At 38.4% G+C, this 12,344-nt stretch overlaps 1 protein-coding gene across 22 annotated transcripts in view; it reads right to left on the minus strand.

Annotated features, from left to right (window-relative positions):
* The window catches only part of LOC117422321 (gephyrin), a 214,596-nt gene that overhangs the window by 98,430 nt on the left and 103,822 nt on the right, over positions 1-12,344 (minus strand). For all 22 annotated transcript variants that reach the window (XM_058987315.1, XM_058987308.1, XM_058987323.1 and 19 more), the window contains exon 4: positions 10,928-11,020. In XM_058987315.1, the coding sequence (XP_058843298.1) occupies positions 10,928-11,020 (93 nt within the window). The remainder of the gene's footprint in view (positions 1-10,927; positions 11,021-12,344) is intronic.

Genomic DNA, 12,344 nt, shown 5'->3' on the forward strand with positions numbered 1-12,344 from the left:
AAGGCAGTGGCAACAAACATTTTTTCAGACAGTTATCGTAAGTTTCAATTTCCAATCATGTATTAAATTTAATTACAACAATAAATATATAAATAAATATACTTGAGTATCTTGGAGAAACAAAAAACAATTTTAAGTAATAAATGGACACGCTAAACTAATCACTGTCCATTACACCGTGTAACAATTTTTTTTTTTTTTTTGGTTCCTGGGTAGTAAGTGTTATTTCCTAATTGCTTATGACTCAAAAGTATAGAAAATGGCTATTATTCCCCACAAACTTTGCTTTTGTGACCAGGACAGTGATATTTTGAAATTTACCTATTTCCAATGAGAAAACGGGCGAATTTGTGTCTCTTCGTTCACATAAAGTAAGAAAAAAACAACATATGAATCCAAATTAACATGTATTTATACTAAGTAATACAAAAATGACTACAAAAGATTTAGAAGTGAGTAGTTTTTCGAGATTTACGATTATACTGTAAATCACTTTCACGAATCAGCCCCCAAATGTAGTCTCCCATCATGTTCTCGTTATACTGTCCTTGGTAGCGGTGTTCAAAGTCCAGTATATCCTGGTGGAAGCACTCGCCTTGCTCCTCCGAGTACGCTCCCATGTTCTCCTTGAATTTATCAAGATGAGCATCAAGGATATGGACTTTGAGGGACATCCTACAGCCCATTGTGCCGTAGTTCTTCACCAGAGTCTCAACCAGCTCCACATAGTTTTCGGCCTTGTGATTGCCCAGGAAGCCCCGAACCACTGCGACAAAGCTGTTCCAAGCTGCTTTCTCCTTACTAGTGAGCTTCTTGGGGAATTCATTGCACTCCAGGATCTTCTTTATCTGTGGTCCGACGAAGACACCGGCTTTGACCTTTGCCTCAGACAGCTTAGGGAAGAAGTCTTGAAGGTACTTGAAGGCTGCCCGCTCCTTATCTAGAGCTCTGACAAATTGTTTCATAAGGCCCAGTTTGATGTGCAGTGGTGGCATCAGCACCTTCCGGGGGTCCCAGCCGTACTCCTCATACTTCAAGGCGTCCAGCAAGGTCTTGATGCTGTTGTAATCCTCTTTGAGGTGCACCGAGTGAGCCAGGGGAAGAGACGGGTACTTGTTACCATTATGGAGCAGTACGACTTTGAGGCTCCAGGATGAGCTGTCAATGAAGGACAGTATAACGAGAACATGATGGGAGACTACATTTGGGGGCTGATTCGTGAAAGTGATTTACAGTATAATCGTAAATCTCGAAAAACTACTCACTTCTAAATCTTTTGTAGTCATTTTTGTATTACTTTAGTATAAATACATGTTAATTTGGATTCATATGTTGTTTTTTTCTGACTTTATGTGAACGAAAAGACACAAATTCGCCCGTTTTGCGATTGGAAATAGGTAAATTTCAAAATATCACTCCTGGTGACAAAAGCAAAGTTTGTGGGGAATAATAGCCATTTTCTATACTTTTGAGGCATAAGCAATTAGGAAATAACACTTACTACCCAGGAACAAAAATTGTGTTACATAGTGTTATCTGTCAAGCTTTTTACAAATCAAATTACTTTAGTAACGGCCTAAAAATATGTTCTAAAAATACATAGTATAATGTATATAATATATAATGACCTACAAATATATAGTATACTGCGGCAAGAAGCAGTACTCTTATAGTTATGCAGAAAGAAGACAAGCTACAGTTTCAGACAGACACGTTTTACTAATTTGAAATTGATATAGTGTACTTTAAAACATGAATATGTTTCAGTCCCACTGTCCCACATCACGATAGATTGATATGAATATGGATTAGACCCCACCCCCACCCCCAGAAATATGTAAAAAGTTAATTACAAAACATTGTTGCCAAAAAAAAAAAAAAAGAGTGAAAATAATGTGTGTGTCTCCTGCCCTTGAGCGGAGTGACACTTGAAAGATCCCACTAGTTAAAGTTCTCAAAGAGCTTCAAAGGGACAGTAACATGCAAACAAGCTCCACAAGCACTGTCTCCGCAGACAGGGAACCCTTTAATGAAATGCAAGCCCATTCTTTAACTTCAGAAGAAAAATGACCTTGACAAAAAAGCCATTCCTGGCAGGCTGTGTGATTATTAAATAGGTACAGGCTACACGATGGAGGAACCAACACAGGGTGAGGGCTTCTGATAAGGGGCAAGGACCCTCTGTGTACGCCACTAATTATGCTGCCTTCTCAACTACAGGTCCCTGCTCGCGGGCCTGTGTATTACCGTTCCATACAAATAAAAATCTGTTAGTACCAAGACAAAACATACAAATATGAAACTACAGAAGAGATATTAGCATCATAAAAAGTAGCATGACCTATACCCACAGTATGTACAGGCATGACTGCATTTAGGTAAAACTAACTACTCTTGTCTACTTGACTTAGTTTTATCTTAGAATTCCGATTGAGTGTTTTATAGTTAAGGATGATAAAGAATGTCCACAGCAAGCTTCATCTTAATCAGATATATGGTTATCTAGATGTAATGTCACTTGTAAAAGTTGACCACTGTATTTTTGCATGGTATTACCATTGCATTTTACCATGTTTATTAAAATGCTTTACTATACCTCAGTACTCTTTAAAATGCTTTCCTATGATTTACCATGTTTTATTACACTTTGCTATGCTTACTATGGTAAACCTTAAAAGAGGGAACACTATTTATTTTTTGTTTTTTTAACATTAACACATCACTCGACTTTATAGAGACCTATTGGTTTTGAGCAGACTGGTGTTCTTTATTGATTTTGTTAACCTGTCCATTGTGCAGTTCGATAATGGGCAACAGGCTGCACAATTAACTGATGTTAATGATGGCTCAATGGAAAAACAGCTACAATTAAATCCATGACCCTAAAAGGTGAGTGACACACAGACGTACTGTAAGCATGTATGCACGGGCGTCTCCACTATAAGATACTGGTGAGGATGCTGTAATACTAATGAGAAGTTAGACAGTCTGGATTATCACACCTGTAAAGGTGTTAGACGTAATTGGGGGAGTGTATGGGGATGTGCTGCCCACTTGCCAGATACTACAGTCTCTGTGGATATTGCCCGGGCTCAATAAAGACTCTAATAAAGATAACAAGCAGGGTCACGTCAAACAGAGCAGGGTCACTGCCCGGCAGCTACTGGCTTCAACAACGGCTCTGCAGCAGCACACTAAACAATACAGAGTGGAATGGGAACTCCCGCGGAATTACTACAAATGCGTTTCTTTAAAAGAGCACGCTTGCTTGCTGCTTTCGGGGGAACTGCTTACAGCTGGGCCACTGAAGCCAAAATAGCTGCTTTGACTCTGTAGCTGTAGGCTGTTTGTTAAAGTAACTGTAGCTACAAAATAATTCCATACATCTTAGCCATTTTGCACTTGTATTCGCTACATAGTTCTCAAATCTACAGTTAAAAAAAAACCACACACAAACACATGTTTGTAGCACACAGAATTATTCGTATTTGCGTGATTATTTTAAGAACTCTGAAAAGCAGGCGTTAATTTGCAGTAGTCAGACAGTAGGCTGTATAAAAGGCAAGGTGATGTGGGAGACTTGTCTGCAGCAAGAAGGAGACATCGTTTTCAAGGGCAAAGAAACATTTAATAACCTTTTGCAAAGAACTAATTTTTTAAACCCTTCTGATCAAGTCAGTTTGTAAATTGCGGTTTATAGTACCGTATTGTTTTGCAAACTCCAATTTTCTATACATGTGTCATAGCTTACATGACAATAAAGCAAGTCTGCAAAGAAAAAGTCTCATATACATGTATAATGAGGGCTCACCCTGCACCGTATTTTAGTAATGCCTACAGAATTTATGTTTTGTAATATGGCATTCAGGTATTTAACATTACTGGTTCAGGCAGTATTGTTAAATTCAAGTTTGAAAGAAAACGGTAAAAAAAAAAGGACAAAGGGACAGATGACGCAGTTTGTAGCTAGTACAGTACAGCTGGTTGTAGGCACATCTGAATAATGTAGCTATATTATAGACCATACAGATATGCTTTAAAATCATACATAGAGTCAGAAATACAGACACACATAAGAAATAGGAGAGTTGTAACTGCATAAGAATTTAAAGAAGATATAAGTCGTAGTTAAACTGAAGACTGTTCGTATGCAGCTGTATGGAGTTATTGTTGTTGAACATATTGCTGTACAATGGAAGGATTTTCCACCCGTTTGACTGCCATGGATGTAAGTAAATACAACTTATTGTTTCTGAAGTATGAAGAGTCTATATGCCTGGAATTATTCTATACAAAATAAGAAGCTGAACTAATATGCGAAGCACAGTAACTGGATGATGTGTCGTAATGTATAAGCAACCTAGACTACAAACTCTGAAGTGGTACATTTGTTTATGAAGAAGCCATCACACATATTTTATTCCTTTGTCCTGGTGATGTATTTCGAGCTTAATGTGTTACAAGTACTGCTTGTACCAAAATCTCCACTTCCATATTGGTAAATTTCAGTTTTCGCTTCCGAGCATCCTCATCACCATGGCTAGTACCAGGCTGAGGTCTTTGTGTGCCATTCATTTTCTTTTGGAATGTGTATCCTACACACGCAGGGTTGACCCAAACCCTCTATTTATTGTGAGAGGTGTGTAATTCTCCACCACTAATTGCGGTGAGGGGTATTTAAATTGTTTGATTGCGGAATCGCCAGCTTTACCTAATTAGTCTTATAAAATAGGTGGTTATTTTGACACTGAGTGCAGCCGTACTGAACACGCACATTGAACAAGAACTGAACACGCCATATTACATTACGTGGCTTTTTGCGGTCACTTTGTAAATTTGGGCCTCAGAGTCTGAAAGAACCAGTTAAACGTTCTGTAATGAAAATCAGACACATAACCTTCAATAGCTCATGTGTTGGTAGTGGAACCATGGCTTTTTATTTTGAGAGACTCAATTGAAACATTCATTAATCAATTCATTTCCCTGGTGCTAGCGCATACTGTACATGTTTTCAGTTGTACTCGAGTCAAAACACACAACAAAATCACAACAAGTTATTCATTCTATTTTACTGGGGGAAATCAAAATGGCATTGGTGGGTTCATTTAGTTTCTTTTGATATGGAATGATATGCAATTCTGAATAATAAAATACAATGTTTTCTTTAATTGTATCGTTACAAGAATATATCACTGCAATACAACAACAATACTAATATTAACAATAATAATCCTTAATAATCATGTTATACCTCTTATCAGTAACTTTATTACTAGTCCCCACTTATTGTAAAGAGAATCTTTTGCTTTTTTTGCTTGATATTTGACCATAGGTCACATGGTCTGATTACAGCTAGACCAATGGCATGAGTTTGAAGAACAACACAGGAAGTGATTTGGAACCAGGTAGCAGCAGCGTTGTCTGTGAAATATATCTGCATGAAGTATAAAATGCAAGCTAAGAATCAAAAGATCTTCTGCAGAAGAGGGACCCGTGATGAGATAGCTAGCTCTAATCAAATCATTTCTTGAGCTGTTCTGGTTGGTAATGTCTTATGTCACAGTACTATTTTGAACAAGAACAATTTTACAACTATTTTGGTCAGTAGACTGTAGAACAGACAAACAGCCAAACAGACACGATTGCCCATTCTCTGATAGCCATGCAACTCACCAAAAAAAAGGAGGATATGAAATAAAATATAAAAAAATATAAGCTTGACTTCAAATCAAAGAGCACAGAAGTGATTACACTAAGGAAATGATTGCCTTCCACTTTCATGTTAGTAAACGCTTTCTTCTCTCTGCCTGCAATGTTTAAAGTGATATCCCTAAAGATAAAGAGAGGAAAAGCAGGGCAATCAGCCCTTCAAAAACAACAAGAGCTTTTACTGCAAAAAAATACATATATCAGCTGCCAGATCGCTTCATTGAAGGCTTTGAGTCTGCAGTCCGCTAGTGACAAAGTACAGACACAGAGGTGAAAAGATCTGGAACACCTGCCAGAATACTGTCAATATGGTTTAAATAGTGTTGGGGGCACACCATAATTACTGTGAAAACTCTATATTCAGGCTAGGCCGGGGACCAACAACATGTAGCCTGGCCTTACTACTGATGGGACATTTCTTGTATACATTTCTTAGCTTAGCTAATGTGTTTACCTGGCTATTACTTTACTGAACAGTATACCATTCCAGATTTTTTTGCGGAGGCTTTAATTGCAAGGTGATTTGTTTTACTTATTATCCTTAAAGCACGGTTTTACCTACCAACTGACCACCAAATATCAGCCTTTATCAAAGTCAATCAGATCTGAGCAACCAACTGTGTTTCCTTGGAGGTCACCCATGTAATACAGGTAGCAGATCATAGGCCACAGGTTACAGCTAATTACACCCACAGTACATCCTGAAATGGTTTATTCTATACTTTCAAAAATGCAATCACAACATCTTACACTAAACAAAATTGTTTAGGAAAACAAATTGTCACTGTGCACTACAGTAAAAACTTCTACTACAGTAACTACAGTGACAACTCAGGTCTTTAGTCAATGGCGCACTGGGAGACTATTATAAAGGTCTGACATCATACATCATCATGTAGGCACTTTACAGATTAAATGCAATGATTTTAACTGCTATCCAATGGTAGTGTCTGGTACCTTATCCTGACTGCTTGTCTACTGGAGGGTGTGGGGCCAATGACAATGACAATGACAATGACAATTACAAAGACAGCCCCTCTTCAGACGAAGAGGAGAGCAGAGAGCTGAACATGCAGGATGGGATATCATCAGCAGCCATGACCACAGTGTTTTGAATTTAGTTATCCAGAAAGAATACTGCCCAACGGCTTCAGAAAAAAACAGGATGAAATCAAAAGAGGATTTGTATTCCTAGTGACAAGACACCTTTAGCTGTATATATATTCATCGCTGGAAAAGGGCAGCTTAGTGTGCCCAAGGTTACCTTGAATGTGACCTATTTACCTATTTTAGTCTCCTCATCGGTTACCATTAGATATGAGGAGACAGCATTATTATGACTGAAGCTCTAAGCTACCAAGTTGAACTGACCTGTAAAGGTGCGTCCAAAGTTATGATTGTTATTATATGGTCAGAGGTTACAACAAATGTGACAGTAAAACAGCTATTTTCTGTTGGACAATAACCATTATGAAACTTGATTAAGATGTGTACCAAATGTGAAGACAGTTTCTCAAAGCATATGGTTAAAACAACCTGGCTGTGAGATGGTTAATTTATACTGGACAACACCTGCAATGGATTGAGAGAATCACAAAATACAGCCTTGTGTGTACCTGACATGATCTCATGCAGTCAGAGGTCAATGTTCGGCTCACTGACACATTTAGCATGCAGCGTTTAATATCCTTGTAAATATGAAGTCACTACATCAAAAGGTATGTGAGAGTCTGTGTAAATTTGGCGACTTGGCAAAAACATATGAGCCCCCTGAACCACATCTGTACATCATGGGAAGTAATTCCATCTTTGACACCAGAACCACGTAATACAAATTGCAGTCTTACTATGTAGTTGAGTGTACACGTATGTCATTTAATAACACAATCATCATACAAAAAAATAAGTATTTGGACAGCATAGTCTGAGAGGTTTTGTTACAAGTACGTCGGATTCAGTGGCCAAGAGTTGCGTCACACAGTGAAGAACTTATCTGAAGCAGCAGAGAGGAGCAGCAACTGGCTGTGGTTGAGACGGAAAGATTCTGGCTGGGGATCTCAAGCACAATAGAAAGAAAGAAACGCTGATATACGTGTAAGTAAGCTGGGCTGAGTTGAGTGGGGAATGGAGGGGGGTGATGCTGGGACGCCAGAATCACCGTCGAGCCCTCTTGAGGTGTCGTGGGCTAGTTGACAAAACAGAGAGGATGGAAGGTGCCCACTTGAAGACCCCAGAGATGTACCCTACTTAGCTCAACCCAGACGGTTGACATGCTGAAGCGCTGGGGAGACCGCACTGTGGTTGATCCCCGGAGCCAGCATCGCAGCCGTTGTGTGTGCTGATGCGCTAGGGAGGCAAAATAAGCTGATCCCTGGAGCCAGCATTACACTTCAGCCATCAACACCAGGCAGAAGGATATCTACATCATCATATGGAAGGAAACTCAAATGGATGGAGACACAGATGGATCACATTAGTTTACTGTAAAGCTACGTCTTAGTTGGTTCTTATCTTGGCGAGAGCCGAGTTCAAATCAGCGTGAAGTTTTAACATCTACTCTCATGTAATGGAAATCAATTATAATGTGGTACATATCTTGTAAGGATCGCAGTGTATCCAGATCACACTCCCTTCTGCAACAATGCTGGTTTTCTGTTCCCACAATTCCAAAATCATTTGAATCAGAGCACCAGATTTGTTGCAGGAGGGAGCTTGAACTGGATACACTATGATGAAAATGTATTTTTCCTGGTGAAAGTTCCAGAGTAAAAGTAAAAAAAAAAAAAAGTCCCTAGTTTATATACCTAGTATGATGTATGAATACAAAAATATCAAAACTGGGGAATACGTTGAAAAAAAATGCTGAGATATGGACAACACGGGATACAGCACAGGTAAAGTAATGTGCTTCTTGTAAACACTGCAGGGGGTTCTGAAACACCAAGACTGGAAAAGCAAACACTGCATTTTCTGCTCTGCAGTCACTGTTGAAATACTTCCACTCAGCTAGCTGCTGTGGCTTCCACGACATTCATCATGCATAATTAAAAACACTCTGGGGACCGTCACTTAAAATTCAAAACTCAATTTCACAAATACAAGTTTACAATTAGCCTGACCTCCTCACCCTGTCATTTATCTTATCTTATCAGGAAGGACTAGAGTTTCCCATATCTGCACTATACAATGGCTAACATGGATTTGAGTAGCTGTAAATGATGTTAAAATACTGAATCAAATGGTTACAAAATGAACTAAAAACAAAAAAGGGGGAAAAGCACTAAGAAAACCCCAAAAATGAACAACCAGCTAGAAAAATACAGCGAGGGCAGTCAATGAGACAAGGAACAAGAAAATGCAGTCAGTCAAAGGGAAGGAAAGTTTCACCCAAGGAAATATCTCTCAAGGACAATATTGCATTCTGAGACAAGTGTTTGAGTGCCTAAACATGTATCACTGAACATGGTAAGTGCATTAGTGCTCAGTGCAAAATAAACACAGTGCAAAACAGACAGGACAGTAACGCACTTTATCTAGTTCATCGTCTGTGTGTCAATAAATGTATATGTTTCAGTAATCAAATAATGAGGAAGCCCTGGATCTGACTTTGTATATGTTGGTGTGAAAGTCCATTAAGAATGTCTGTGATATTTTCAGGCACCTATGACATTTGACTTTGATTTTTAAGACAGAGCCTTTTCTTCTTAAACTTCAAATACCCATAAAAAACAAAAACAAATTGTCTACTGTTAAATAAATGAAAACTCTGGCATTAATTAATCAATCAATTCATCAACCGTTCAATTCATTTTTCTGATTAGTAGTAACAATAATGAACTAATAATCAATAAATGAATAGATTGGACGGCTGCTCAATTGATCGATTCATTAAAGACAGTTTAGTTTCTGAATCAGAAGATGCTTCCTCTCCAGCATCATTGACATGCAGGGGGTGTGATGAAGAGCACAGCGGACAAGATTGCTGATAACTATGAGATTTTTATTGAACAGACATATGGCACACATACTTAAGAACCTCCACAATCATTTAACAATCAATTTAATGTATCCAGTGTTCAATACTCTGTGACCCTCTAATTGGGTGATAAACGGGTCATTTTACAAGATATGCCAAAAGCAGGTAGGGAGTTTTGACGAGTAATTTAGCCATAAAAAAGTGCCTGCCTGATTCAACAGACAGGGCTCTCTTGAAAGGGCAGGTGGTAATGAGATATTAATCTTATCACTGTAGAGCCTGACTGCTGTAATGTACAGAACTCAAGGTGTTTCAGAGCTTTTAGACATGGCAAGATATAGTGTGGGGGCTGGGGGGGAGGGACAAGTTTGCATAATTCATGAGTTTTGAGTCAATTTTAGATCCTGCTGTTTGTAAGGCAAGTACACAAATGACTACAAAATATGCAATATTACCTGGGTACCACAATGCAGTGCTGGTTTAAATGTGCTAATCAAGGCTTGGTTAGGTTAGGAGACTAAAACTGCTGCTTCCTGATAGCAAACTCCTACCAACAGTCTAAAGTGACCAGAGCATGTGACCTACAGCACAGGAAGTAATTAGGTACCAGGAAGCACCCGTTTCACACTGTATGGCTGATTCTAGAGATCCTGATTACTTCTAGTCTGGAAATACCTAATGTTACTTTAGATAGCGCTGCGTTTGGAAAACCTGCGGAATCCTGAAAACAACCAGTGAAGAACCACAAATTTTTTAAAGTTAAAAACAGATATTACAGACATTCTTGAAAGGCATTGACAAACGTTTGTCACTGAATTAAAGAAAAAAACAAACATGAAAAAAAAAATCTGCAATTGCACCTAATCTGCCAGTGCCATCATAAACAACAGAAGGATCCAAACAAACCCAAACTTGAAAGCATTTAGAAGAAAATTCTATGTTCAAGGAGCCCAGCAACGACTGTACAAGACTGTAAAAGTTCTGTTGTAACCTTAGGAACAGCACATGGAGTTTGTGACCTTAACATGTACCGATCTACTTCAAAGTAGATTTAGACACTTTGGGAGAAGGCCTAATACTGCCTTACAAAAAAATACATGCACTACCCTTGTTCAGCTGGACACTTTATACAATGTAGATGGATTAACAATATCACAGTTCCATTTTAAAAACATTCTTATTCAGGCACTTGTCTGGAGATCTTGTCCTGCCCAGATGAATGAACCGAAAGCTTTCTCTCACCTCTGGCGTGACATCTCGTGGTGCAAACCCCGTTCCCCCAGTAGTCAGGATCAGATTCAGCTCCTTCTCATCACACCAGTCCACCAGGGTTTCCTGAAAGCAAACACGATTACCAAGAGAGGATGAGAGGACAATGAGCAGCTCCAGCCTTCACTAGATCAAACCAAGCCCCGGGGACTGGCAGCACACTGAACTGCAATGTAGAAAGAAGAAACGCTGCCGGGGAAACAGGATTTTAAATACAAAGAACATGCTAAACAATGACTGTTAGTCAAATACACACTGTGCCCCAAGTACTCACACACTACAGGTGTCAGGTTGTTAAAAGAGAGGACACCATGACCTGTCTCCACAGCCTGTGGGATATATCAAATGGATGGTTTCATCCAAACCGAACAACTGGTTTCCTAGATAAAGCCTTCAAATGGGCCCATTCATATTTTGCCCACAAAATAGACCAAATAGCACCTGCAGTTCAGTTTTCTGTCTACCAAATGTCTTAATGGTTTATTGTGATTTGTTTAAATTGAATCTGTGGACAAAAAACAAGCTCTAGAACACCAAAAAAATAATAATTACATTTTATATATACTGCATTCACTGTAGCACTGAGCAATACATAATACACATTTAAGTTAAGATACATAATCCAAGATTTGTTTTACATGTGAGTAAATGCACTCCAAATTCTCTTATCAAGTTTTTTTTTTTTTAAATATATATAAAAACATTTAATATTTTGCGATAGGCCTGTGCAATTTGAATGCATGAATCTACATTCATTTAGTTGCCACACAGTACAGGTCCCAGCTTGGCACAGTAAACGGGAGAAAACCTGCTGTAAAGATGCTGTTTCGCATCCTGTTTTCACCTGCTGCATCTTAATATACAATGTGCAGACAGTCTCTTATCGTTTAAGAGGACAGCTGCTCAAACTGTGCAACAGAGTGTCCCTTATAATAAAAACTCCCTTTTTTAAAAAGGGCCTGAAGAAATCAAGTTCTCTAACCAAGTACTCTAATGCAGTGTGGCATCAACATGTCATCCACAGCTATAAAACACTCAATAGACCTACATTAAGAAATAAAATATTTGCTTACGATTGTAAGTCGCCCTGGATAAGGGCGTCTGCTAAGAAATAAATAATAATAATAATAATAATAATAATAATAATAATAATAATAATAATAATAATAAACAGAGTAAGTTCAGTGACAAATGTGTCATCATTACACATATTCAGGTTCTTTTAGTATTTCATACACCAAAATGTGCTTGTCACGGAATAAAGCTTATTCTATTGTGCAAGGGTCCTGGAGCTGAATAGCTTACTATCTTCAATCAAATCACTTAAATGATGACATCATCTGTTCCTAACATTGTTAAGGTAATGCATGGAGTCTGAATACAGCTCATA

Source organism: Acipenser ruthenus, chromosome 15 (genome assembly GCF_902713425.1).
Source record: "Acipenser ruthenus chromosome 15, fAciRut3.2 maternal haplotype, whole genome shotgun sequence".
Taxonomy (NCBI): domain Eukaryota; kingdom Metazoa; phylum Chordata; class Actinopteri; order Acipenseriformes; family Acipenseridae; genus Acipenser; species Acipenser ruthenus.